Below are 26980 nucleotides of genomic sequence, written 5' to 3' on the forward strand. Positions count from 1 at the left end.
GCGAATCCTAAAGAAAACAACACTTCCTGGGCTGTGGGATGTCACTCAGCTCCTCCCTGATCGCTCACCCTTTTCAGCAGACAGCCCCCTGCTGGCCGCGCCGCGCCGCTTCCTGTAGGTGAGACGGCCTTGGAAGCCCATGGCAGCGGAGGCCTGTCTGACCGCAGGAAGCTGCGGGCTCGCACACAGGATGATGAGCCAGCGGGCGGGGCCTGAGCAGCCCCGCTGCCTTCCCCGCACGAGGCTGCCTGTGGGAGCACTTTCCTGTGGGAGCACGTGCACGCTGGATGGTCGGACGGTGCCGAGCGAAGCCCACTGGGGAACCCCGGCTCCCCCTCCCACTTCCTCCCGCGCAGCAACCAGTGTTGTGCCGTCTTATGTGCGTGTGGCTCCTCGGGCGTGTTCAGGTGGTTTTTTTTTTGTTGTTAATCCTCACCCGAGGATATTTCCCCTTGACCTTTTAGAGAGAGTGAAAAGGAGGTGGGGGGAGAGAGGGAGGGAGAGATCCACTGACCTCCTCCCTCTGAGGCCTGGGATCAAACCCAAAACCCAGGTACAGCTCCCAACCGGAATCAAACCCGAGACCCTTGGTTGCACAGCTGATGCTTCAACCACTGAGCAACACAGGCCAGGCCCTGGAACATGTCTTTCGTGTTTGGATAGGTGATACTGTGGAATCCCTCCAGTTTTTCGTGTATAAGAGGAAGCGTGCATCAGTTTTCAGAGTGAGCTGTTTTTCTCTCTTGTTAGGAGCAGCGTTTACATTTCCTGAAGCAGCAGGAGCGCCATCAGCAGCAGTCTATCTCTGAAAGTGAAAAGCTCCAGAAGCTGAAAGAACGAGTTGAAGCGCAGGAAAACAAGCTGAAGAAGATCCGTGCCATGAGGGGGCAGGTGGACTACAGCAAGATTATGAACGGCAATCTGTGTACGTCCGGCTCCTTGCTCCCGCGCTCAGCAGGCCCGGGAGGCGGAACGCAGTCCAGCTCCCGCACTCTCAGTCACGCCGGAGTCAGCTGGTGTGGAGAGGGCACTGCTCGCCCAGGGGAGGGGGTGGGCGGGCCGGGCTAAGTGGTCTTGGGGTCTCCCCGCCCAGCCGTGCAGCACTGGCCCACCTCCTCCTGAGGCCTGTCATAATTAAGCAGCTAAAGTCTCACCTGTGTATTACCATAGACCATACCCGTGGTCGGCAAACTGCGGCTCGCGAGCCACATGCGGCTCTTTGGCCCCTTGAGTGTGTGGCTCTTCCACAAAATACCACAGCCGGGGCAAGTCTATTTTGAAGAAGTGGCATTAGAAGAAGTTTAAGTTAAAAAAATTTGGCTCGCAAAAGAAATTTCAGTCGTTGTACTGTTGATATTTGGCTCTGTTGACTCATGAGTTTGCCGACCACTGGACCATACCAATGCGCACTTTCTGTTTTTGTCGAGTGTGTCTTGATCCTGTTAATCCAGTGAGTGCTGCTTTGTGTTCCGTGAGACAGAACAGACGGGGATGGCCCGCCCCACAGAGCGGGTCTGCTGGTGCCTGGAGAGTCCCGGGCGGCTTGGCCAAGCTCGCTGTGGGGCTGACTGCCCCATCAGAGAATATTCACTAGCGAGTGGAAATATTTTTTGCCGTGCAAGCAGTCACGCTTGTCCCGAGGGCTGCTGGAACGTGTCGTGGGTTATGGGTGTCACAGTCTTCTCTCCAGGGCCTGGCCCTCAGTGATGCTGGAGTTGAGTTAAATGTGTAGACAGGAAGGAGACTCACCAAACAAAAAGGACACGCCACCGGGAGAGAAAGTCCCAGCTGAGTGACGTTTTCTTTCTTGGTGGGAAATCACAGCTGCCGAGATAGAGAGGTTCAGCGCCATGTTCCAGGAAAAGAAGCAGGAGGTGCAGACGGCCATTCTGCGCGTCGACCAGCTCAGCCAGCAGCTGGAAGACCTCAAGAAGGGGAAGCTGAACGGGCTGCAGCCGTACACCGGCAAGCTGCCGGGCCCGGCCGCCGTGGAGTTAAAGAGGCTGTACCAAGAGCTGCAGGTAACGGGTCCCAATCTCCAGGCTTTCTTCCGTGCGCGGGAGACCTCAGCTGCTGGGGACACACTGATGGATGCTAGCTTGATAGAGGCATGAAATGTATTCAGTACAAAGGGTTTTTTTACCCACAAAAAGTACAGTTTAGTGGTTTTTAAGTATCTTCACAGAGTTCTGCATCTACCACCACAGTCAAGTATAGAACATCTTCATCAGAAGCCCCACCCCCTTAGCCCTCCCTCAGAAGCCCCACCCCCTTAGCCCTCCCTCAGAAGCCCCACCCCCTTAGCCATCCCTCAGGAGCCCCACCCCCTTAACCCTCCCTCAGGAGCCCCACCCCCTTAACCCTCCCTCAGAAGCCCCACCCCCTTAACCTTCCCTCAGGAGCCCCACCCCCTTAGCCCTCCCTCAGAAGCCCCACCCCCTTAGCCCTCCCTCAGAAGGCCCACCCCCTTAACCTTCCCTCAGGAGCCCCACCCCCTTAGCCCTCCCTCAGTAGCCCCACCCCCTTAGCCCTCCCTCAGAAGGCCCACCCCCTTAACCTTCCCTCAGAAGCCCCACCCCCTTAGCCCTCCCTCAGAAGGCCCACCCCCTTAACCTTCCCTCAGGAGCCCCACCCCCTTAGCCCTCCCTCAGAAGCCCCACCCCCTTAGCCCTCCCTCAGAAGCCCCACCCCCTTAACCTTCCCTCAGAAGCCCCACCCCCTTAGCCCTCCCTCAGAAGCCCCACCCCCTTAGCCCTCCCTCAGAAGGCCCACCCCCTTAACCCTCCCTCAGAAGGCCCACCCCCTTAGCCCTCCCTCAGAAGGCCCACCCCCTTAGCCCTTCCTCAGAAGCCTCACCCCCTTAACCCTCCCTCAGAAGCCCCACCCCCTTAGCCCTCCCTCAGAAGGCCCACCCCCTTAGCCCTCCCTCAGAAGGCCACCCCCTTAGCCCTCCCTCAGAAGCCCCACCCCCTTAACCATCCCTCAGAAGCCTCACCCCCTTAACCCTCCCTCAGAAGCCCCACCCCCTTAGCCCTCCCTCAGAAGCCCCACCCCCTTAGCCATCTCTCAGAAGCCCACCCCCTTAGCCATCCCTCAGGAGCCCCACCCCCTTAACCATCCCTCAGAAGCCCCACCCCCTTAACCATCCCTCAGAAGCCCCACCCCCTTAACCATCCCTCAGAAGCCCCACCCCCTTAGCCATCTCTCAGGAGCCCCACCCCCTTAACCCTCCCTCAGAAGCCCCACCCCCTTAGCCATCCCTCAGAAGGCCCACCCCCTTAACCTTCCCTCAGAAGGCCACCCCCTTAGCCCTCCCTCAGAAGGCCCACCCCCTTAGTCCTCCCTCAGAAGGCCCACCCCCTTAGCCCTCCCTCAGAAGCCCACCCCCTTAACCATCCCTCAGAAGGCCCACCCCCCAGCTCTAAGCAGTCAGGAACCTCCTCTCCCTGTCTGTAGCTCCGCCTACCCTGGACACTTCACATGTACAGGTTCGTGCAGCCTGTTGCGTGTGGTTCTTTGTGACTGGCTTCTGCCACGCGTTTTCAGTGCAGAGCTCCAGTGCAGAATTGAACTGGCAGCGCAATGAACTAGTAAAGAATGGAGCTTTAGGTGATCTTTAAGGTGTCTGTGAAAACTGTTTTGATGGGATACTTAGATGCCTGCTGTTCATCCTTGAGTCAGTCAGCAGGAGCTGCTGTAACAAATACTGTCGACGGGAGGTTTACCCTAGACCAGTGATGGCGAACCTGTGACGCGTGTCAGCACTGACACGCGTAGCCATTTCTGATGACACGGGGCCGCTGAGGCGACCACATGCCGAGGATGAAACATTTGCTGCTCCTGAGGATGAAACATTTGCGAAATAATGTTTTTTCCTCAAAGTGACACACTACCCGAGTTATGCTCAGTTTTTTGGCGAAGTTTGACCCACCAAGCTCCAAAGGTTGCCCATCACTGCCCTAGACCCTGAGGTCTCACAGTTCCGGAGGCTGAACTCCAAGATCAGGTGCCGGCAGACGCAGTTCGTGGAGGGCCTGCTTCCGGCTTGTAGGCGGCACCTTCTCGCTGTCCTCACGGCTCCCGTCTCGTCCTCTTCTTATAAGGACACTTACAAGAACCCCATCACGGGTCCCATTCTCACCACTGCTGCTAAGCCGGACCCCTCCCAAAGGCCCCACCTCCAAAGACCCCTGGGGCTGAGGGCTTCCATATGGGAATTCTGGGAGAACACAGACACTCGGTCCACAGGAACCCACAAGATTTCCATTTCTCAGATGTTGTCATCAGCAGGTGCTGTTTCAAGCCAGAAGCAAGTTTTGCGATTCTATTAGCACCCGGTAGAAAAAGTATTATCATTTTATGCAATGAGAATATTTAATTAGAGTAAATTAAATATCACGTTTGTTGCTGTTAAGTTCTCTAACATAAATGCATACAAACAAAATATAAAATGTTATGGCTTTCAACATTTTATTAATCCTCACCAGAGGATATTTTTTCCATTGTTTTTCAGAGAGAATAGGAGGGAGGGAGGGGGAGAGAGAGAGGGCGAGGGAGAGCAACATCTATGTGAGAGAGACACATCAATTGGTTGCCTCCTGCACATGCCTCAACCGGGGCCGGGGATCGAGCCTGCAACCCAGGTATATGCCCTTAACGGGGAATAGAATCCACAGCCCTTCAGTCTGCAGGCTGGTGCTCTAACCACTGAGAACACCGGCAGGGCTATTTCCAAACTTTTTACAGCAATCTATGTTAAGAAGCATGTTCCCCATAACCAGTGGACACAGACGGGGGCTAGGGCATGTGCTAGGGCAGTGATGGGCAACCTTTGGAGCTTGGTGTGTCAAACTTCGCAAAAAACTGAGCATAACTCGGGTAGTGTGTCACTTTGAGGAAAAAACATTATTTCGCAAATGTTTCATCCTCAGGAGCAGCAAATGTTTCATCCTCGGCATGCGGCCGCCTCAGCGGCCCCGTGTCATCAGAAATGGCTACGCGTGTCAGTGCTGACACGCATGTCATAGGTTCGCCATCACTGTGCTAGGGGGTGGGAGCGGCCAGGGAGAGGCCAATGGGGGAAAAAGGAGACATGTCTAATACTTTGAACAATAAAGAATTTAAATTAAAAAAAAATAGCATGCTCCCTGTCCAGTGCACGCATACGGCGTGTGCTAGGACACGTGTGCATCTGGAGCTGAGCGCGACAGGCCTTACGTTCTGTGTGCACAGCCCTGATTTCTAGTCTCTGTCAGTTCTCTGCAGTGCTGGCTGCAACCCCTGAAATGATAGAACATCGTTGGGCAGTTTGGGCCACGCTTTGTGAATTCCCCGCTGCCTCTGCAGAGAGGTGCCTCATTAAGTGGCTTGTGGGGGGTGGAGACGGCACCTCTTCTTAGTTCCCTAGAGGGGTGTTCAGGGCACTTGTCACTAAAATGCCATCCCCGAGGACGGAGGTCCTGGTCCCACAGTCATCACGGTGCCAGTCATTCCGTTTGCTTCCCAGAGGACACGCGGCTGCCCCCTGGTTCACAAGGAGTCTGCTGGCTTCAGCGGGCCGCCTGTGAGCACTCAGTGCACAGCAGCGTGCGCACGTGTGAATGCCGTCAGGACTCCGCTGCTTCATCCTCTCGTCTCCCTGTGAGGGCAGAGTGACCATGGACTAATGCAGGTCACACACGTTGTCTTTTCTGTGTTGCAGATTCGTAACCAGCTTAACCAGGAACAGAATTCAAAACTGCAGCAGCAGAAGGACCTCTTGAATAAGCGCAACATGGAGGTGGCCATGATGGACAAGCGCATCAGCGAGCTGCGCGAGCGTCTGTACGGGAAGAAAATCCAGGCACGTGGGAGAGCAAGTGTGTCTGTGAGACTCGGGCTTCAGCCGGAGGGCACACCTTCCCTCTGAGGGCCTTGTCTCCGTCTGCCCAGACGGTGCAGCATAAATTGGCCATCAACCGTGAAAACGGCCTACAAGGGAGTCCTCTTTCCCAGGCGGCATCTGCTTCCTGGTGCCTGTGCCCACCCTCCCCCGCTGGGCGGCTCCCTCCTCCACTGGGAGCTCGGGCTCCAGTCGCAGTGCAGGGCTGGGTCCCAGCCACCATGTTCAGCTGTGCCACAGGGGCAAGTTCCGTGACCTTGTGTGGCCTTGTGTCCTTGCAGGAAACTGACTTGTCCCACCTGCCCCAGGAGTCGTCATGAAAGGGGACCCAGGGGGACGGGCTTTGTAAGCTCCTGAGCGGAGCTCTATATGAGTGGTTAGTGCTTTTAAAATACTGATTTGGCATTTTGAATTTCAAAGGCGATAAATGAAAGCTAAAACTACAGAAATATGTACAGGAAAACGTGGAAGTCCCCCCACTCTGTTCTCATTCTCGGGGGTGATCGTTGTTAAGGTTCCAGTCTTTGCTTGATGCAGACAGAAGGTATTGGATTTCCAACTGAAGTGGAATTGTAGGGAGGCTACCACTCACTCTGCTCTGAGCCTAGCCTTTTTAAAACGGCAGCATGGGTATCTTTCCGGCCGTTACCGCACGCCTTCTGTAACTTCTGTAGTGTTCCACGTCCAGGCCGGTGGCCCCTAGGCCCAGCCCTGTTGTCGGGCAGGGGTCCCAAGCCTTGTTCTTGCTCTCGGTGCTTCCGGCACAGTGCCTGGCCGTGAGCGTGTGCGAGGCTCGGCGGACAGCTGTGTGCTCTTGGGGATGTGGCCCTCCCCCTTCCTCCAGGAGTGGTGCTCAGGTTTGAGGGGAGCGATGCCTGGCTCAGAGCTGACGGGCACTCTGCCCTCGGGAGCGGGGACTGGAGCAGGCGGCCCGGCCAGCTGGGACAAGGCTCCCAAAGTCCCCGATTCACACAGTACTCGGTGCTTTCACGGTGTGATGCGTCCTGCGGGCTCCTGCCCCTCTGCAGGTGGCTCTCAGGCGGGGAGGCGTGGCTTCCGAGGCTTTGCCCGGGTGGATGGGTTAGGGAGATGCTAGAGGAAGAAGGATCTGCTGGTTCTGTGCCTCCGTAACCCGTGCTCTCGGTGATGTCCCTGGTTTACAGACTTGCACCCCTTTAACCAAAGAGCTTAAGGTCAGCGGTGAGTCTAACTGATCACGGGGAGTGGTTTTCTCTTGATGCGGATGAGCAACACAGGCCATGAGAGGGCGCACGCTCTCCAGGCCTCCTTCCACAGCGTCTCCAGTTCTGAAGTGCTGGTCGGGCTCTCCAGAGAAACAGAACCTGGGGGGGCGGGGGGGGACAGTATAGGGAGAGATTAGATTGGTTGGTTGATTTTAGGGAATTGATTGATTTTAGGGAGTTCGATCACACAATTGTGGAGGCTACAGCCTGAAGACCCAGAAAATGAATTGTTGATGTTGCAGCTTGAGTCCGAAGGCAGAATTCCCTCTCCCTCGGAGGATGGAAGTCTTTTTGTCAGAGGCCTTACCTGATTGGATGTGGCCCACCCACACTCCGGAGGGCCATCTGCTTTAGCCACGGGGACACAGAATTAGCTGCACACATAGCTCCGTGCGTGTTACTTGGTGCATCCTGCCCAGTACTCCCAGGCTCTCCTCGAAGATGTGCTTCTGCAGAGATGTGTCCCTCCCACAGGTCCCAGGCACCGCTCAGCAATTGTCAGCCATGGACCCGCTCCCCAAGTGACATGCTCCCCATGCAGAGCTGCACACAGCTGTGGGAGGTTACGCCTCTCGTGGGGATCTGGGGACCCCTAAGGAGGCAGGGGTTCTGTAGTTAATCCCTCTTACAGACTGTTGTTGGGCAGCGTTGTGTGACCAGTGTTACCGGCTGTGGCTTGGTGTGCTCAGGGAACTGGTCAGAGCCTCGCCTGGTTCCAGGCCCTGTCACTCAGTCAGACCTTACAACAACCCTATCCTGCCTTTACAGACATGGGCACCGAGATTCAGAGGTTACGTCACTTGCCCAAGGCAGCACAGAAAGTCTGTGGCAGAGCAGGATGGGAAGCCAGCCAGGCGCGGAGCCCAGGCTCTGACCACTGCCCCTGGGGAGGGGGCGCATCCCCCAGGGGAGAGGTGCCTGGGAGCAGTCCTGGTGCGTCATAGCTCCCAGCTCTTAGGTCACCAGGGAGGGCCACTCACAGGCCTGTGGGTCGAGGCCCTCCCTGACGTCTCGCCCTTCCTGGACGCTCTCCCTCAGGTTGGTGGGGCTGCCTCAGTGCAAGCTAGTGAGTGAGCTTCACCCAGGGGAAGGCTAACTCTCCTTTCTTCCCGGTGCAGCTGAGCCGTGTGAATGGCGCGTCATCGCCACAGTCACCGCTGAGCACGCCTGGCAGGGTGGCTGCCGTGGGGCCTTATATCCAGGTCCCCAGCGCTGGCAGCTGCTCGGCCCCGGGGGACCCCATAAAGCCCCAGTCTCTCGCTGTCGCTTCAGGAGCTGCCCATGGAAGGCCCAAACCTGGTAAGTGGCCGCCCCTTCCTGGGGAGCAGCGTCCTCAGAGGGCCCCGCGTTTCCTTCGGTCCCCCGAGGCACCCCATCCTCCGGGGCACCTTTGGGAGTGTGCTGCCACGGTGACCATCCCACGGACAGCACTGTGACTGCTCCCTCCTTTCCCCACTCGCGTGGCCTCCACCGATCAAAGAGTCCACAGACCGCACCTTGCCCTTGGCCCACTGCGGTGTGGTGACCAGGCTCCGGCCCCAGCGTCGTGCTGGTGTGTGGCCCCCACTTCCTGGCCACCAGGCAGGCTCTCCATAGCGACTCTGCCCCTTCCTCAGAGGAGGGCGGCTGGTTCTCACGAGAGCCAGGGCTCCTCTGCAGGAGGACGCGTGTGGCCGGGTGGACGCAGGCCCCGACACAGCGTCCCTGCCCGGACGACACAGCCCTGCGACTGGCCTGCCGGCCGCTGTAGACTTGGGGCGTCCTCTGTTGACTGGCTTCCTGTTCTCGTGCCGGCACCTGCCCTGCAGCCACACTGCTGCTCCCGGCGGGCGGGGCGTCCCCAGCCCTCAGTTCGGCGCGGCTAGCAGCGTGCAGGCTCTGTGTCGGTGTGGCCTCTGACGGCACCTCCTTTGGTCAGCTGCTCTTTATGGGGGGAACCACGTGGTGGGAGCTGATACCCGTCTGGTTCCAATGGCGGATGAGCCCCGCCAGCCGCTTCTCTGCCACCCTCCTCGTAACCCTTCCCGAGCCGGGCCCATCCCGTCCCTCTCCTCTGGGTACGTGCGGGGCCCCTCAGGGCTGCAAAAAGACACCGTACGGAGCCCGAGAATGCCCTTCAGAAGCTCAGAGCCAGCCTGGGTCTCGGCTGTGCTGTGAGGTGACCGCCGGGACACCTGCGTCACCCACACGGGGGCAGAATCGGGGCCCAGCTGTGGATCTGGGGAAAGAAATCTCTTCGGTGGGGACGCTAACCGGGCTGTGGCTGTTCTGGTTCCGTGCCCCACGGATGGCCATGGTAGACCCAGAGTGACCCGCTCGTGGGCAGTGTCCGACCCGGACGTCGGGCCTGACTGCGGCTCCGCACGACAAGCTGCAGACCCCTGACGAACCGTGTGTCGGCGGGCAGGCTGGGGGCGCTCTGGCCCTCATGCTGCTCAGGCAATAGCCGCTCTGTTCTCCACACTGAGAAAGGCCCGGGCACGCCATCTAGACTGGAGAGGGATGCCACATATGGGCGTGGTCTGCCCCTCCCTTCAGCCCGTGCCGGGGGCCGGCCCACGCTCCGGGTCCTGCTCGGGGAGGGCTGAGTGATGCTGGCACACGCGGGTGTTTCGGTTTTCTTTTACCAAATGAAGATGATTTCCTGAGCTCACGGTGAGGCTTCAGCTTTATCTTCACTACAAGGATCTCCCTTCATACTTGAAGATGATTGTCCCTTTATAATAAAAACAAGTCATCTTCCTTCTATACCTTCTGCCTTATCCTCAAGAAAGGAAATTTCTTTCTTCATCCCTTCCTCACCTTTCGGTGCCTGGTTTCCATGGAGCCTCTGGTTGCCGTGGGCCGTCCGAAGCCGCTGCTGGTTGGCCACATTCCTGGTGACCCTGAGAGAGGGCGCGGGACGGGGAGCGCTCGGCCCGAGAGTCTGCACTGGACTCTTTCCCGTCGGCCCGGCCTTTCACTGTGGGCCTCCCCAGGGGTGCACCTCGCCTCCCCTGGGAAGGAAGAAAAGCACCCGGCCTGGAATAGGCTGACAGGCCACACGGAGCGAGGTGGCCTTTGGCCTTGGACTGCTCAGCAGGGCCCTGCAGCTTGGCGGAGCCGTGTGGAGCCTGCTGCCTGGAGCTGGGGTGATGTCAGCAGTGCGGTAACAGCTCTGTCGCCGTGGCTGCAGGGCTGGCAGTGCTGCCGTGGGGTGGGCGCGGCTCTGGAGCAAGCCATGTGCTGCCGGGTCCGGGCCAGCCCGGCTCAGAGGCTCTGCCCGTCCTGCACGCGCCGGGGCCTCTGGTCGTGCCCAGAGCACGTGCGAGCCAGCCTTCCCGTCCCGGAGTCGCAGGCTTTGGCTCCGCGCCGTTGTGGCGAGGCAGCCTGAGTTCCCTCCACTCCTCAGTCGTGTCCACCTGCTGCGCCGGCTGGAGGGACGAGGACGTGCCGTTCTGCCAGGGCCCACGTCCCTGTGGCTGCGGCGGGTGTCGGCGTGTCAGCCGTGCTGCTGCGAGACGCGCTGGTGGGGCGAGAGCCTGGCCCGCCGAGTGAGCGAGCGATGCCCTTTCCAGTCTGGAAAACGCTCTGTGAAAACGCAGCTTCTCGGGGCTTTTCTGAAAATGCGGGCTGCCTGGCTTTCTCATCGCTGCTGTGGGACGCAGCCTGCCTCTCCAATCGGTGGGACCGCACCGGCCTCCGTGACCATGCCTCAGGGGGGGGGGGGGGGGACGTCCGGCCCGCAGAATGGTTTGGTCTGGCCCTGCCAAGGCATCGGGGTGAGTTAATTCAATGTCTGACCAGAGAGCAGCTCCTTTTCAAGGTGACACTTTTGTATGGACCAGAACGATGTTATAAATACCCAGGGGGCCTTTGGCAGAGGAAAGGCCCACCCGGTTTTAGATGGCAGAAATTTCTAGCAGATCGGAGTTGAGTTTTTCTTTAACACTGTAAGCCGTGCAGATCACACCTGTTAAGGAGTCAAAGGAGAGTTGTTGATCGTTGTGTGAATGTATCTGTCAGTAGTGTTTGAACAGTAAGGACCTGTGCTCACTTTGTTCATTAGTGTTGATGTAATGGGTTTGAGCTGTGCTTAACTGAGGGCTGAGAATGTCTCTGCAGACCTCTGTCCCCTGGCTGGGTCATCGCGGGAGCCTGCACACTGAGCCACGCAGCGCTGGCGGGGCCTGGCCTGCAGAGGCCGCCCTGGTCCCGCCGTGCACTCGCGAGCTGGTGTGCGGGGAGGGTCAGCCCTGGCGGTGCCGCTCCATCAGAATGATGTTCCAAAAAGTGGCGTTCTTTTCGGATGGGGCTGCTCTTGTGCGAGGTCATCTAATTCAGAGACAAACCTGACTTAAACTCTGTTCTTTCCAAGCTAATGATGGGAACTGGCCAACACTGAAACAAAACATGAGCTCTTCGGTGAAAGCAACACAGATCGCCAGTGTGGACTGGAAGGACCCGAGCGTGGAGGGGCCGCTCAGGCAGGGCCCCGTCTCCAGCCAGCCTGCGCCCTTGTCCGCGCTGGGAGCCCCGGAGAAGCTGGTAGGCCCCTTGTCACGATCCCTGGGACACAATGAGCTCCTGACCCTGTCACGTTCGGCCCTTGTCTGTGAGGGTACAAGGTGTCACGAGGCAAATTATTCTCACTCGTGTCCAGACGACACCCCGCCTGAAGGAGTCCGTGGCCCTACGCACCCGGCAGGGGGCCACGTCAGGCCTTTAGTCAGGGCGGTCCTGTCGCAGGCAGGTGACAGCCCGCCGTGCCCGATCCCCGTGCCGGCCACAGCCGACGTGAGGGATTGCAAGTCCCACCTTGTCTTCTCCTGTGACTGTGGGTGGGAATCTGCTTAACCTCTCAGAGGGTGACTGTGTTTTCTTCACGTTTAAATTTAGGGCATCGAGAGGGGTAAAATGCCACCCCCCATCCCTGGCGGCGGCAAGCAGCTGCCGCCGAGCTGCGGCTCACACCCGAGTCCTGCGCCCGCGGGCCCAGGGCCCACAGACTCCCTGGAGAGGAGGAAGGAGGGCAGCTTGCCCAGGCCCAGCGCAGGCCTGGCCGGTCGGCAGAAGCCCGGCCCTCTGCCCTCCGTGGGCAGCACCCACCCGCCAGGCTCCTCCCAGCAGATCCAGCAGCGGATTTCTGTGCCGCCGAGCCCCACGTACCCGCCCGCGGGGCCGCCTGCGTTTCCCACTGGAGACGGCAAACCCGAGCTCCCACTGACGGTGGCCATCAGGCCCTTCCTGGCAGATAAAGGGTCCAGGCCACAGTCCCCCAGGAAAGGACCCCAGACAGTGAATTCAAGTTCCATCTACTCCATGTACCTCCAGCAAGCCACGCCCCCCAAGAACTACCAGCCCGCAGCGCATGGCGCCTCGAATAAGTCCGTCAAAGCAGGTACCGTGGGCGTGTGCTCTCTCCGGGGCCAGGAGGCGGAGCTTCCCCCTGGGAACACGCCTCACGTGCGGGCCACACGCTACTTAGGGTTAAACTGGCCTTACCTCTCACATGCCTTCGGTGTCGCGTGAGGTGGGTGGTCACAGCTGACTTCCGTCGAGCGCCCACCCCCGGAGCTCCAGCTGCGGGCAGGGTGCGGTTGGCAGTGTCCTTCCTCCCTCCCTGCGTCTTGGTACCGTGAGCAGCTCTCATCTCCACCTCCTGCCGTTGCCGAGCCCGGCCCTGGGGCTGCAGCTGGGGGCGAGGGGTGTCTGCTGCTTTGGGCGTCCCCCCAGAGCCGCAGGGGAGAGCAGCCGATTCGGGTGAGGGACACGGCCCTGGGCGAGGTGTTGGAGGGAGCAGGTCGGAGAACGGGGCCTAGGGCCACACTTCCATGGTCAGTGGTTCTGGCCGGGTGGCAGGGTCCTGCCCGTCGAGTCTGGGCTGGGCTTCCTTCGACGTTCTTGGCGTGAGCGCAGGCTTCCAGACTCGTAGCTGAGGGACTCCTGGGTGCCTGGCCACCCCGTGCCCAGCGACTGAGGCAGAGACTGCACTGCCCAGGGGCTTGGAGCGGCCGAGACCCTTCCCTAGAGCTCAGGCGGCCTTCCTGTCAGGCCCACGGCGCTTCCTGTCGCGCCAAGTCCGAGGCGCAGCTCCTTGGCCAGAGGCCAGGGCCGCTTGTTGGTGGAGCCCGGTCCGTGGCCATTTTAAATGTTCCTCTGGGAAAGCCCCGATCCTGGAGTCCCAGGGGCAGACGCAGAAGTTAGATTCTCCACGTTGCCAACGTGTCGGTGAGGTGCCTGGAGCAGAGGACACACTTGGGGTTTAAGTTGGGGCTCACCGCCGGGGCCGGTGCGGCTCGGTTGGTTGGAGCGTCGTCCGGGCACTGAAGGGCCGTGGTTTGATTCCAGGTCGGGGTGTGCACCCGGTTGTAGGTTCAGACCCCGGTCGGGGGGCATGTAGGACGCAGCCAGTCAATGTTTCTCTCACATCAATGATATTCTCTCCATGTCCCTTCCTTTCTCTCTAAAATCAATAAAAAATGTGTTCTCTGGTGAGGATTAAGAAATAATAATAAATGTATTTTTAAATGAGGGTTCAACAGCCGGGCCTGCCTCTGGTGTCACCAGAGGGCTTCGTGCGGCCGGTCCTGCAGGGCGCTGAGGGTCCCTGTCCTGTCTCCTCAGTGTACGGGAAGCCCGTCCTGCCGTCGGGCTCAACGTCCCCGTCGCCGCTGCCGTTTCTTCATGGGCCGCTGGCCACCAGCACCTCGCAGCCCGCGCCCCCTGCAGAGAGCGCCGAGAAGGAGCCCGAGCAGGACAGCCCGGCCCCGCCCGGGGAGGCCACCGGCGCCATGGAGAGCCTGCCGCGGCCGCTCAGCCCCACCAAGCTCACGCCCATCGTGCACTCCCCGCTGCGCTACCAGAGCGACGCGGACCTGGAGGCCCTGCGCCGGAAGCTGGCCAACGCGCCGCGGCCGCTGAAGAAGCGCAGCTCCATCACGGAGCCCGAGGGCCCCGGCGGGCCCAACATCCAGAAGCTGCTCTACCAGCGCTTCAACACGCTGGCCGGCAGCATGGAGGGCACCCCCTTCTACCAGCCCGGCCCCTCGCAGGACCTCACGGGCACCCTGGCCGACGTGGACAATGGGAACACCAACGCCAACGGGAACCTGGGGGAGGCCAGCCCACAGCCCACGGCGCCGCTGCCCGCCGAGCCTGCTCCCGCCTCGGACGCCAACGACAACGAGCTCCCTTCCCCTGAGCCCGAGGGGCTCCTCCGTCTCCAGACCCCCCCGACCGGGGCGCCTGCCGAGGACAACAACAACAACGTGGCCACGGCCCTGGCCACGGAGCAGGTCCCGAGCCCCGGGGCCGAGGCGCCCTCTCCAGGGGAAGAGCAAGTTTCCCCGTCACACACCCCCGTCGCACCCCTGCTCGCAGCCTCTACGGTGGGTGCGGGCCTCGGCAGGCCCCGTGCTGTGGAGGACCCAGCACTGCTGGGCGCGGTGGGCGTGGCAGACGGGCCCCTGCCACAGGGAGTCAGGCCCCGGGCAGGGCTCCACGGGCTCGTACGGGCGGCCCAGCCGGGAGGCCCGAGGAGGGAAGCTGCCCCTGAACCTGGAGGGAGGCAGTGCTGAGGGCGCAGAGCGGCTGGGAGTCCCTCACCGCTGGTAGGAAGGAGCTGCCCGCTCCGGGGTGGGAGCAGTGAAGCTGGGTGTCACCCCCTGGCTCGTGGGGGGTCCCCTTTAAGTCCCAGCCTGCTTCCTCTTCACAGAGCAAACGGACCAACCTGAAGAAGCCGAACTCCGAGCGCACGGGCCGCGGGCTGCGCGTCCGCTTCAACCCCCTGGCGCTGCTCCTGGACGCGTCCCTGGAGGGAGAGTTCGACCTGGTGCAGAGGATCATCTACGAGGTGAGCCGAGCGGAGCCCCTGCCCGGGCGCCCCCCCCCCCCCCCGTGCGGGCGGGGCTCACCCACCCTGTGTCCCAGGTGGAAGACCCCAGCAAGCCCAACGACGAAGGGATCACCCCGCTGCACAACGCCGTCTGCGCCGGCCACCACCACATCGTGCGGTTCCTGCTGGACTTTGGCGTCAACGTGAACGCCGCCGACAGCGATGGCTGGTGAGCCCCCCGCGGGGCAGGGCGGCCGAGGGTCTGGAGCAGGGAGTGTGGGGTGCGGGGCAGGGCTGCTCAGCACACCCCAGCGTTGCTTTCTGGAGGGAGGTGTAAAAGGCACAGCGGAGCTTCCCTTTTTTGAAATGTGTTCACTGGTTTTCTTAGAGAGAGAGGAAGGGAGGGGAGAGAGAAACATCAGTGAGAGAAACACTGATCAGCTGCCTCCTGCATGCCCCCTCCTGGGAATCGAACCCACCACCTCTCTGCACAGGACGAAGCCCGACCAGCTGAGCCACACGGGCCGGGCTGTTGTGCAATCTGCCCACTGGTCATAACACGGGAGCCCCGCCACGCGGTCAGCAGTCAGGACGCGTCTGTGTTTGGTGGCTGGGTCGTGGCTGCAGGGCCCGGTGCTGCTGTGGAGGCCCGGCCTCCCGGTGTCCCTGTCAGCGTCAGGCAGCTGTCTGCGCTGCCCCGGGCGGTCCTCAGCCCGCCCCTCAGGAGTGTGTGCGAGGCCGGGACAGGGGGTTAGTAGAAACCACACCCCCGAGACGGCGCGGAACGTGCGGGCACTGAGGCTCCGCGGCCCGGGGCCCTGCCGCTCCCGGGGCCACACACACCTTCACCTCCCGCCCTGCAGGACGCCGCTGCACTGCGCCGCCTCCTGCAACAGCGTGCACCTCTGCAAACAGCTGGTGGAGAGCGGCGCCGCCATTTTTGCCTCGACCATCAGCGACATTGAAACTGCCGCGGACAAGTGCGAGGAGATGGAGGAGGGCTACATCCAGTGCTCCCAGTTTCTGTATGGTACGCGGGCGTCCTCGGGCCTGCAGGGGGCTGCGCTGGGCCGGCAGACCGGGCCCCGACTCCAGGGGCAGCCACTTAGTTCGGCCGAGGAAGCCCCTGTCCCTCCGCTCCCTCCTGAGACGTGCCTGAACGTCCGTGTGGGCAGGAGGTGCTGCGCAGGCCGCGAGGCACAAGCTCCCGGGACCGAGGCGGCGGCCAGCCTGGGAGGCCGTGGGGGACAGTGACGTGGGCGGGAGGAGGGCGGCACTCGGGTCGCTAGCCTGCTGGGCTTTCCTGGGCGTGGACTGGCCCCTCTGCCACGTGTGAGTGCTGGCTGCCCTCCAGGCAGTCACCCACCTCTTTGGTCCCCGACTTTGGAAGTTTGTGCTGGATGTGAGGTGGACGTTTCACCCTAAGAAATGCCTCTGGACTCAGAACCTCCAGTGGCAGTGCCTACCTGCTGGGGCATCGCCACGGGCAGCAGCTGGGCCTGGCTTCCGGCCTGCAGTCTCAGCCTCGCTGGGCCGCCCAAGAGCAGCAGTGCGTCGGCCTGGTCCCGCAGGGGGCTCTCGCTGCCCGGCCTCCGTGAGGCCTGACCGTGTGCCGTCTCGCCGCAGGGGTGCAGGAGAAGCTGGGCGTGATGAACAAGGGCGTGGTGTACGCGCTGTGGGGCTACGAGGCCCAGAACAGCGACGAGCTGTCCTTCCGCGAAGGCGACGCCATCACCATCCTGAGGCGCAAGGACGAGCACGAGACCGAGTGGTGGTGGGCTCGCCTGGGGGACCGGGAGGGCTACGTGCCCAGAAACCTGCTGGGGGTGAGTGCGCAGCCGCGCCGAGCTTGTGCCCGGTATCGGCTGTCCAGCCCCGGCAGGCACTGCCCTCCCTACGCTCAGCCCTCTGCAGGCGGGCGTTCGGCCGGCCGTGTGGGAGGCCCAGCCCCCAGCCCAGCTGCTCAGTGCCTTTTCCTCTGGGGAACCTCCGCGGGCACCCGGTCTCACCCCAATCAGAACGCTGCAGCCCAGAAACTTGCTTACTGGGGAGGGGGAGGGAGGAGCCTGCAGGTCGCTGTGAGAGAGAGGGGTCTCGGACCGGGTGGAGGTGGCGCTGGGTGCGGGTGCTCAGGGTGTCCGGCAGGGCCTCCTGGGCAGCTGACGGGAGCTGGACCCGGACGCTGTGTCCTTCCAGCTGTGTCCTCGGATCAAGCCCCGGCAGCGAACGCTGGCCTGAGCCCCCGCCAAGGAGCCGCTGAGGTCGCCTGCTGTCCCTGCCACGGAAGCTGGACGTCTATGGTGCTCACGCAGCAGAAGCCCACAATGTGAACCGCAGGCTCAGGACGCCTCCGCCGCCTCCAGAGGACTGAGCTTTGGCAGTGACTGTCACCCAAATAAATGCCCAGCTTTCTACGCCTGTTGCCAATGGAAGCCCTAGAGTGAACCCCCGGATGGTTGCCAGTGGAGACCAGTGGCCTGACTGGCCCCAAGGCCGCCCTCATGCTCCATGTCCCTCACCAGCAGTGAACACGCCCGCTGCTGTGCGTGCTCCCCAAGCCCTGCCGTCTCCCGCTGGGCGCCTCAGCACGCAGGTTCTTCCCTTCGTGACCAGAGGAGCCTGCAGGGAAACGCGTCCGGTGGCCCTGACGCGGGCTCCACTTCCTGTTCCGGCCCGTGGTGCGGAGCTGGACTGCAGGCCCCAGGCAGGGGCCTCAGACCAAGGGACCGTGGCCAGGAGCCCCCGTCAGCACTGACCCCCTCCGCTCCCCGCTGCCCAGGTGTGGTTCTTATCCCCGCTCACCCCTCGGCTTTCCATTAATTCACGGGAACCAGAAACACAGAGAAATGCGATCGGCTCTGTGCCTGGTTGGGGCTGGGTGAGACCCTGAGTGTAGACAGACCCTGCCCCCCACAGGCCGGAGCCTGAGGTCAGCCACTCGGGTGGCACGGTCGTCGGGAGGGGCAGCTGTGGGCACGAGGGCGGGCCTCCCCATTGGGCCAGCCATGAGGCCGTGACCTTGGCAGGTCCAGACGTCAAGCAAGGAGGCCCTCACTGAAGGCAGCTGTGCGCACGGACTTTTATACCAAAAGTATTTGGACTAGAGCATTCACAACTTCCCGATGACACTGGAGATGTCGAGATGTCTCATTCAATCCCAGGCCCGTACGAGTCTGTGTATAGTTATGTATAGACGTGTGTACAGGCCCGTGGCTGTCCTGGTCCCCTTTAAGCATTGAGTGTGCACAGTGCTGATGGAGCGTGAAGACCCCGGGCAGCCTCTGCCGGGGCACCCGCCGCCCGATGCCGTGTAACGTGCGCAATAAACACAGTTTCCCCGCGGCTGCGAGTCTGTGTCCTGAGTGAACGGAGCCGCCGCAGGGACGCGCGGTGGTCCCGACAGAGAGGCAAGGCCTGGCCCGTGTTCTTAAAATAGGGTTTAATCAAGCTTTATATACAAATGGTTGTACAATTGTTCTAATAAAGTGAAACAGTGAGTGAAAAGTACAAAACACAGCTGGCTCCTTCCCCGTAGTGAAGTATCGAAGGCTTGCATAGCCCGCATTAGTGCCATAGTGACCAGCCGCAGGCCGGCTCAGGCAGGCTGCGGGGCAGAGCCGCCGAGCGCCCGCGGCCCGGATCACCCGTGAGAATTCATGAAGACGAGGGTCCAGAACCTCCTAGTAAACCTGGACTCATAAGAACGTGGCAAAGGTTATGCTACAGTTAGCGGTAGTGTAGCTGGGCCTCCACCCACGGAGGCATCAACAGGAAACGGAGGCCGGAAGCCGGAAGCTGTGGAGCGTTAATAAACGGGGTACGTATCGCACCCGGTAAGCGGACACGTCTGTGCCTCGTCTCGCGTTGCCTTCCCACCACGTCGCCGGCCCGTGCGGTTACTGGTCCCGAGATTCGTAGAGGAGTTTGGCGGCCTGATGGCAATAGGAACAGCACTGAGGGTCCTGTCCCGGTTGGAGCTGGCTGGGGGCAGTCTTGCCCTGGGGAAGCTGGGCCCCTCAGCAGGAGGCCGTCTCCTGCCTGCCCCGTGCCAACCACCACGGCCCCATACCTTGTGCATGGCTGCCAGCCACGCCGTCGCCTGCTTCCTGCTGCCATGCGCATCCTCCCCAGCAGTCAGCTTCAGCTGGGCCACGCCCGCCGCCCCTGGTGCCGAGAACTGCAGGGACATGCCTGTGGCCCGAGCGGCGCCCCCTGGGGGAGGGAGGCGGCAGACTCAGAGCCACCACCTGGTGTGGCCAGGGTGCCTCCCTGCCCTGGTGCAGGTCTAGGAGGGGCGGGGCCTGTGCTCGGTCACTCCTGCGCCAGGGCAGAGGCCCGGCGGTCAGTGCTGCCCACCCTGCGGACCAGGGTCACGGCCGAGGGGGCTGCGCAGGGCTTAGCACCAGGGAGGCACCAGCACCCCGTCACCAGCCCAGGGACCCCTCTACCCAGAAACTGAGCTCCCGCCACGATGCCACGTGGGGGATGGGTGCGGAGATGGTGCCCATCTCTGCAGGCGGCCGCCCCATTGGGCAGTGCTCCCCTCTCGGAGCCCCAGCCTCCAGCCCCTCTACCAGGCCGGTGGGAGGAGCCGCGGTTGAGAGGCCCGAAGGCCTCCTATGACCTGTCACGAGGTCACTCCTGTGCTCCTGTCTGTCAGTCTGACTGGGCTCCGCCCACCTCCTGTCTCTAAGGAGTTTCACTGGCACAGCCATGGCCATGGGCCCGTCTCCTCCGGCTAGCAAATCTGAACAGTTACTACTGGGGCGGCCTTGACCCCCCTGGCCTCAGGCTCCAAGGAGGCGGGGATAGGGCCCCTGGGCTGACCTGACCCCGGCTTCTCCAGATCCTGCCTTGGCCCCAGGGCAGCCAGGGAATAGGTGGTGACACTGCCCGGCTCTGCCTCATGGGGACAGGCAAGCCCAGAGGCCACAGGGGCCCTGGAGGAGCAGTGCACCCGCTGTGACGGGCAGAAAGGTGCCGGCAGCGCCACCCACGCCCCACTCCCCGACACCCTGCACCCCACCTGCTCAGGGACAGCAGTTCCAACGAGAGGTTGGGAAATGGGGTGACACGCCCCCTTGGGTTAGGAAAACAGCAAACCCACGTCTTCCCCGGGACATTCTCATTGGTGCTTAGATGCCCACGTCTTGGACCCAAGCCTCTTTCCAACTGACCAGAAGGAGTGAATGAGCATTTCTCAGAGGCCCTTGTGTGACCCCCAGCCCCCGCAGAAGCAGAGGCGGGGCCGGGCCCACGGCATGCTGGGAGCGCAAGGCTGACCTTCAGAGGCGGGCAGGCTCCCCAGGAGGCTGGTGTAAGTGTGCGTGTCTTTGTCTAGGCAGGAAGGTAGCAGGCAGGAGAGGAGAGCAGCCCAGAGTCATCAGAAACAGAAAGCAAGATGGAGTAAGTCGGCGGCTCCGCGGAAAGACAGCCCCGGGGCCCAGGAGCTCAGTGGGAAGGACCGTGACGGGCTGAACAGGGCTGGGCTTCGCGGGGAAAGTGGAGGCCTCGAGCTCGCTGACACACTCCCGCCCCTGGGATCCAGGTGCGGCCAGCCTCACGTGGCCTGTACCCTTGGCCGGAGCGCTATAGGGGAGCTTCTGAGCAACCCGGTCAGGCACCCCTGCCTCCTTGTACATGCTACGCCCCGTCCCCCATTCGCCTGGCGAGTTCCTAGAGCCACGAAGCAGCACCAGCCCACGGAAGAGGGCAGGCACCTCCAGGACCTGCCCACAGGGAGCCCCGGCCTCCATTCCGTGAGGGGCAGCGCATGTACCTCCCGCGGGGAAGCCTTCCGTGAGGACCTGCACGGCTGAGATGTGCGTGACTTCGATCTCGTGGTGGCTGGCCCCGTCCAGCAGCAGGTATCTGTCAAACGGAGGGCGTCCCCGTCACCAAGGCTCGTGGGGCAGCTGTCAGTGCCCGCGGGCTCTGCCTCTTACCTCTGGTTGCTGGAAAGACGACAAACCATCGTCTCCGAGTTCGCGGAGTTTCCAAAACTCACGAGGAAGGTGGCTCCTTGAGGCACAAAAACAAGCGTAAGAACAAGCAGCTTCTCAGCCACCCAGCCAGGAGGTGGCAGAGGGCCCGGGGCTGACCGGCCTCTCCAGACCCCGCCCTTTGCCCCAGACAGCCAGGGACAGGAGGTGACACTGCCCAGCTCTGCCTCGTCGGGGCAGGAGAGCTGGAGGCCGCAGGAGGCCCCCGGAAGGCACAGTGCGCCCGCTGTGGGCACGGAGGGAGGGGGCAGGCAACACGAGAGGAGGAGGAGCCAGACAAGCGGGCGCTGCTGGAGCCCTCGCTGGGCAGGACGGGGCTGGCGCTGCGTTAGGCTCCGCTGGCCGTGGAAGCGCCCATCACCACGCCCTTCACAGACAGGCCCAGCCCAGGGCCCTGACCTCCACCCACCGCAGGACCCGCGCAGGCCTGCAGGAGAGCTGGCCAGGGCGAGGACCAGGCGGGCGGGGGTGGAGGGGTGCGGGCGGCAGACCCTTAGTCCTCCTGCGTCACCACCTCCCGAAATGGCCAGGCGAAGGTCCCGCATGCTGCTGGCCCGTGGTCTGGGGGCCCGGTCCTGGCACCCGTGTAAGAACTGAGCTGCCTGGGCCTGGGGCCCCACGTGAGAGCATACCAGCTAGTGGCCCAAACCCCGCAAAGGGAGACTGCGGTCAGGCATGTCTGCATCTACAGGAGAGCTGGCTCCCACCCGCCTCAGCAGAGTTCCTGGGGACGGCTTCAGGCCCCGCCCCCTCCTCAGGCACCGCCCCCTCCTCAGGCACCGCCCCTCACAGGCACCGCCCCCCACAGGCACCGCCCCTTCTTTAGGCACCGCCCCCCAAGGCACTGCCCCCTCCACAGGCACCGCCCCCTCCTCAGGCACCGCCCCGACAGGCACCGCCCCCCACAGGCACCACCCCCTCCTCAGGCACCACCCCCTCCGCAGGCACCGCCCCCTCCACAGGCACCGCCCCCTCAGGCACCGCCCCTCCACAGGCACCGCCCCCCACAGGCACCACCCCCTCCTCAGGCACCACCCCCTCCGCAGGCACCGCCCCCTCCACAGGCACCGCCCCCAAAAGGCACCGCCCCCCACAGGCACCGCCCCCTCCGCAGGCACCACCCCCTCCTCAGGCACCACTCCCCCACAGGCACCGCCAGGACCACCCAGTGCGAGGCCACCTACCGCTGAGCAGCACGCGGAGCTGCTTGTCGAAGAACTCGGCCTCCTTGCGTGACACGAGCGCGCAGGCCGCACACTGGCGCACGGGGTCCACGAAGCACATGCGCGGCAGCGCCACCTTCTGGCCGCAGCACTTGTCGCAGAAGCACTTCCCGCAGCGGCGGCAGTGGTGCTGGGGGGGCGGGCAGTAAGCGGGACCGCACGGCCCCACCCGGGCCCACGGCCCTGCTGCCCACGGCCGGGACACCCACCTCTGCGCTGCGCCCCACTTGCTCAGAGCAGGGCACCCCCAGGGAGAGCGGATGTCGGGGCGGGGCCCCTCCCGCCCAGGGCCTCAGCTCACCTTCCTGGTGAGAAAGTCAAACTTGGCGTCACACTGCATGCACCGTGGGCACTAGGAGAGAGGGCAGCTGTCAGCCACTGAGGACCCTGCCCGGCGGGTCTCCTGGAGGGGGCGGCGGCCCAGCCCGCGCAGGGAGGGAGGCCGGGGCTGCGGAGGTCAGCTGTCGGCTGGGCCTCGTCAGCCTGCCCGCAGCCCCGCAGCCCCGCAGCCCCGCAGCCCCGCAGCCCCGCAGCCCCGCAGCCCCGCAGCGGAGGGCAAGCCTGAGCTTTGCGAGACCCCGTGACCATCCTGTTTCCTCTTTGCTTTTAAAAACCCCACCCGCGGCATGTCCTGCTGATTGTGGAGAGGAAGGGAGAAAGAGCGAAACCTCCGTCGGTTGCCTCCTGTATGCGCCTCGACCAGGGATTGACCCCGCAACCTTTCTGGGGTCCGGGACGATGCTACAGCCAACGGAGCCCCCCGCGGCCCTCCTTCCACTCGGCTACTTCCTGGGCGTGGACACGGCCTGGCCCTCCCTGGCTTCCACACAGCGTCCCCACATCCTCCGGCGTGGGCTGGCGTGGGCTGGCGGCTCACGTGCTCGGGCCTCTGCATGGGGCCACAATCCCCGACGACACCCCCAGCTACAGGCCCCACGGGGAGAGCTCACGGCTGGGAAAGGCGCAGGCGCGGGGGAGCGGGTCCCCCCGGTGTGACAGCCCCAGGCCGAGCCGCCGGTCCTCACAGGCCCGCTGGCCAGGGCTGCCCTCCCCGCCCCGTCGGTCACTGCAGGGCACCCGTGATGGGCAAGTCCAAGACCAATCTCTGAACTTAAGGCCACAACTAGAATTCACCAAGTTGCTCCCTCCCTTAAAAACCAAAGTGAACCCCTAGCTGGTTTGGCTCAGTGGTTAGAATGTAGGCTCGTGGACTGAAGGGTCCCAGGTTCGAGTCTGGCCAATGGCATTAGCTCCGTTGCAGGCTCCATCCCTGGCCCTGGTCAGGGCGTGTGAGGAGGCAACCAATCAATGTGCCTCTCTCACTTTGATGTTTCTCTCTCTCTCTCTCTCCCCCTCCCTTCCACTCTCTCTAAAAAGAATCAATGGAAAAAATATCTGGGGGTGAGGATTAACAAAAAAGCAAAAAGCCAAAGTGATACACAAGTATTTCATTCCTCTAAATAACCAATGAGGTTATTCAGAAAATCGACGACCTTAAGCCAGGTAATTTCCCGTTGACCGTGTAAGAGAAAAAAAGGTTGTGAAATTATCCAAAGAGCAGTTCAATATGAAAAGAGAACGGAAGAAGGAAATGAAGCGACGGGTGGAGATCCGAGGGGAAAGGAGTGGCCCCGTGTCTGACAGCAGCACAGGGAAGGAGGCGCCCGCCCGCGGCTCCCAGAGCTGCTACCTGGGGGGACAGAGAGCACCCCAGTGCAGGGACGGCGGGGACCCTCCCAGCATGCACTGCCAGGGCCTGAGATGAAGCTGCGCACGCTCAGCCGGGCACCAGCTGCGGGCCACACAGCAGTCACGGGCTGACCCACCAAAGGGCCTGAGGAACCTGGGGTACAGGGGGTTCAGGCAGAGGTGTGCTCACGGGGGACACACCTGAGCACACATAGACCCATCCGCTGCCGGCCCCTGGGCGGCGAGAGGCTGCGCCATAGACAGACAGACAGACAGACACCTGGCCAGGTGGGGCCAGCAGGGCCTCTGGTTCCCCAGAAGCAGTGTCAGGAGCAGCCTGGGACCTGCACGCCCTCCAAGGGCCTGGTGCAGGCGGGAGGGACGGAGCGGGAGAAGGGGTGGCATCTGGGGGTCCCCTGGGCGCCACATGCAGCTCCCCCTCCCCCCGCCCTCCCCGTGAGGCCCAGGCCCAGGCCCAGGCCACGCAGGTAAGTGGGCCACAGGCAGGAAAAGCCCAGAAAGGCCCCGCAAGGCCTGGGTCACAGCCTCAGGTCAGAGGGCCCTCCTGCCACAGTCTACCCAAAACCCGGCCAGACCACCGCAAAGCAACCTTTCCCACAGTGGGCCTCCATGCGGGAGCAAGCCCCCCAAACCCTGACCAGGCAGAGTGCACCCAGCGTGTCCAGCCGGCACTGCCCAGCGCCAGGCGAGGACACAGCACGGGTGCCACACCCCCTTCCTGGAGGGGCCCCGCCCTCCTGCCAACGTGGGAAGGAAACCTGGCGGGGGCGGGGCGCCGCACAGAACGCAGCTCTTCAACCAACTTGCTCAGAATTTCGCAAGAGCCGGGCGGGCAGGGCTCCAGGCACCCCGCCCCGCGGCTGAATTCCACCGCGCAGCCTGCAAGGCGGGGCGCAGCCAGAGGGCAGCAACGGGCTGGGCGGGGGCAGGGAGTGAGCGGGCGGCCAGCAGTCTGAGCTGGGACCGCCATGCGCTGGGGAGCTGCCTCCCGGGAAACCAGGGGCGCCCCGACCTCGGCCCGCACAGCCGAGCAGCACGGACGCCCGGGTCAGTGAGAGAAGGGGTGTCCAGGGGCTCCTCAGGGGCCGAGTGGGGAGACGCCGCACTCCGCCTGGACGCGCCCAGGTGACGGCACAGGTGACGGCACAGGTGACGCGCCGGCAGTTCCTAAGGGTGCGGCCCCCCCCCCCCGTCGGAAGGGACAGCCGGGCACTCGCTGGCCTCCCTCCCGGTCACTGTGCCTTCCTTCCAGACTTCCCACGGCGGCCTCCCCCCGGACAGCTCGGCGGGGCAGTAGCTGAGCGCCAGCGCCTTCTTCGATGGCCCTTTCACTGCAGGGACCGGAGGGGCCGGGAGGAACGGTGCCCTCCCCGCGTTCGGAGCACCCAGCCGCGGGCAGAACGCCAAGAAAGGGCGCAACAGGGCGAGGAGGCGGGGCAGCCGGGCCGCTCCGCACCGCCCTCCCCACCACCACCGCCTCCCACCACCACCGCCCCCACCATGACCCCCACCAGCTGCCCCCACCATCACCGCCCTCCCCACCACCGCCCCCACCACCGCCCCCACCAGCTGCCCCCAGCCCCTGGGCTGGCCTCTCTCAACTCTCCGCACGGCGGCTGCCCCCACACCAGGGCTCGGGCACAACAGAGGGGGTGCCCTCCTCCAGTGGCCCTGCCCCCCTCACTCGGCTGCTTTGAAACCCCGACTTCACTCCTCCGGGAGAGGGAGGCCTGCGTCCCCACAGGCCGCTCGTAAACAGCAACAGGCGGACACACTCCGACCCGCCCGGAGCCCGGCAGAGGGAGGGGGGTGGGCGGGAGGGGAGCACACCGCGGAGCGCAGGGGCGGTGTGAGGGGGCGCGGGGGGCGGTGCCGTTCGCGGCCGGCGCTCCCCACATTGAACTTCCGTCTGGGCACCCGGTCTTTGGGGCCGACCGGACGCACTCCTGTGCGGGGCCCTCCGCCGGCTCCCGTCGCTCAGGTTCAAGGCTGTGGCGGGGTCCACACCCCTGACCCGACGCCAAACGGCCTGCACAGGGGCCTCCGCCCGCACCTCTCGCGACTCGGTGCCCCGCCCCCGCCCCCCACCCTCCGCTCCGGGCAGGTGCAGCTCCCCCCGCGTCCCCGCCCCGCAGGCCCCGCTCCCCGGGGGCAGGGGGTCCCTGGATCTCGAGGTCCCGCACAGCCGCTCAACCACGTCGTGGGACTCACAGATGCCCTCCAGGTGGGCACGGCCCGGAAGGGAGGTCCGTGCAAGGGACACCCAGACTCGGGTGGGGTAGGATGGGGGACTCCGGGCGCCCCGAGAGCGGGAACCTGGAAGAAGGCAGATGCCCAAGGCCCCGGGAGCCTGGGACCACCCAGGGGCGCAGAGCAGGTGCCAGAGGGCGGCCGTGCGGGGACCCGGAGGGCGGCAAGGGCTAGCGGAGGGGAGCGGGGAGCCGAGAGCTGGGCGGGCTGGGGAGGGCCTCGGGGAGCGGGGCGGGTCCGGGGGCGCTTGGGGGGTGGGACAGGGATCCTGGGCGCAGACGGGGGTCCGGGGCGCGGACGGGGATCCTGAGCGCGGACGCGGGTTTTCGGGGTACGGAGAGGGATCCTGGAGGCGGACGCGGGTTTTCGCGGCGTGGACGCGGGTCCGGGGCGCCGACGGGAGGCGGGCGGGCGGCCGAGACCTACCTCCTTGTCGGGGACCCACTGCGGCTCCTCCAGGCCGAACGGGCTGCCGAAGGCGCGGTGCTCGGGCACCATGCGCAGGCCGCTGGGCGAGCGCACCAACTTCTTGGCGTCGCAGCGGGCGGCCACCTCGGAGGACATGACGCCGCCGCGCGAGCCCACCGCCCTCCCGCGGCCCTCGTTCGCCCCGACCAAAGCCCCGCCCCGTCCGTGCCGCTGACAGCGCCCGTGACCAATCGGCACGCTCGGCCCGGAGCTTAAGCCAATCGGAGCTCTGGCTCCGCCCCATCGCTGCGCTCTCCAATCTGCGCAAGGGCACCTCCCCTGCCACCCTGCGGTCAATCACCAATCGGCAGTGAGGGCCAGCCCAGATACGCTCCGCCCCTCTTGGGGCGATTGAGACTTTGGATTGGTCAATTAGCCTGTGACGT

At 63.5% G+C, this 26980-nt stretch overlaps 2 protein-coding genes across 4 annotated transcripts in view; one reads left to right on the forward strand and one right to left on the reverse strand.

Annotated features, from left to right (window-relative positions):
• PPP1R13B (protein phosphatase 1 regulatory subunit 13B) overlaps positions 1-18283 on the forward strand; it is a 77992-nt gene extending 59709 nt beyond the window's left edge. For both annotated transcript variants that reach the window (XM_054715698.1, XM_054715699.1), the window contains exons 6-17: positions 751-925; positions 1825-2021; positions 5702-5842; positions 8244-8424; positions 11483-11652; positions 12004-12505; positions 13732-14495; positions 14822-14959; positions 15037-15170; positions 15805-15971; positions 16568-16767; positions 17138-18283. In XM_054715698.1, coding sequence (XP_054571673.1) covers positions 751-925; positions 1825-2021; positions 5702-5842; positions 8244-8424; positions 11483-11652; positions 12004-12505; positions 13732-14495; positions 14822-14959; positions 15037-15170; positions 15805-15971; positions 16568-16767; positions 17138-17179 — 2811 coding nt within the window. In that variant the 3' untranslated portion in view covers positions 17180-18283. The remainder of the gene's footprint in view (positions 1-750; positions 926-1824; positions 2022-5701; positions 5843-8243; positions 8425-11482; positions 11653-12003; positions 12506-13731; positions 14496-14821; positions 14960-15036; positions 15171-15804; positions 15972-16567; positions 16768-17137) is intronic.
• A 77-nt stretch (positions 18284-18360) lies between these two features.
• On the reverse strand, positions 18361-26745 carry ZFYVE21 (zinc finger FYVE-type containing 21). Of its 2 annotated transcripts, XM_008158810.3 has the most exons (8): positions 26553-26745; positions 22468-22518; positions 22128-22296; positions 20887-20962; positions 20721-20812; positions 20225-20278; positions 19011-19153; positions 18361-18873 (listed from the first exon to the last, which is right to left on the reverse strand). In XM_008158810.3, the coding sequence occupies exons 1-8, from the start codon at positions 26688-26690 to the stop codon at positions 18838-18840; spliced, it is 759 nt and encodes a 252-aa protein (XP_008157032.1). In that variant the 5' UTR covers positions 26691-26745; the 3' UTR covers positions 18361-18837. The 2 variants fall into 2 exon arrangements, with proteins under 2 accessions (XP_008157032.1, XP_008157033.1); XM_008158811.3 differs by lacking the exon at positions 20225-20278.
• Between the last annotated feature and the right edge of the window lie 235 nt (positions 26746-26980).

The sequence above is a fragment of the Eptesicus fuscus genome, chromosome 5, assembly GCF_027574615.1.
Source record: "Eptesicus fuscus isolate TK198812 chromosome 5, DD_ASM_mEF_20220401, whole genome shotgun sequence".
Lineage (NCBI taxonomy): Eukaryota > Metazoa > Chordata > Mammalia > Chiroptera > Vespertilionidae > Eptesicus > Eptesicus fuscus.

Excerpts from the sequence above, each read along its gene's own strand:
- ZFYVE21 (XM_008158810.3), bottom strand. The coding sequence starts at position 26,690 with ATGTCCTCCGAGGTGGCCGCCCGCTGCGACGCCAAGAAGTTGGTGCGC. Across the intron at positions 22,519-26,552 it reads AGTGGGTCCCCGACAAGGAG|TGCCCACGGTGCATGCAGTG; the intron begins GTAGGTCTCGGC and ends CCTCTCTCCTAG. Across the intron at positions 20,963-22,127 it reads GCTCCGCGTGCTGCTCAGCG|GAGCCACCTTCCTCGTGAGT; the intron begins GTAGGTGGCCTC and ends TTGTGCCTCAAG.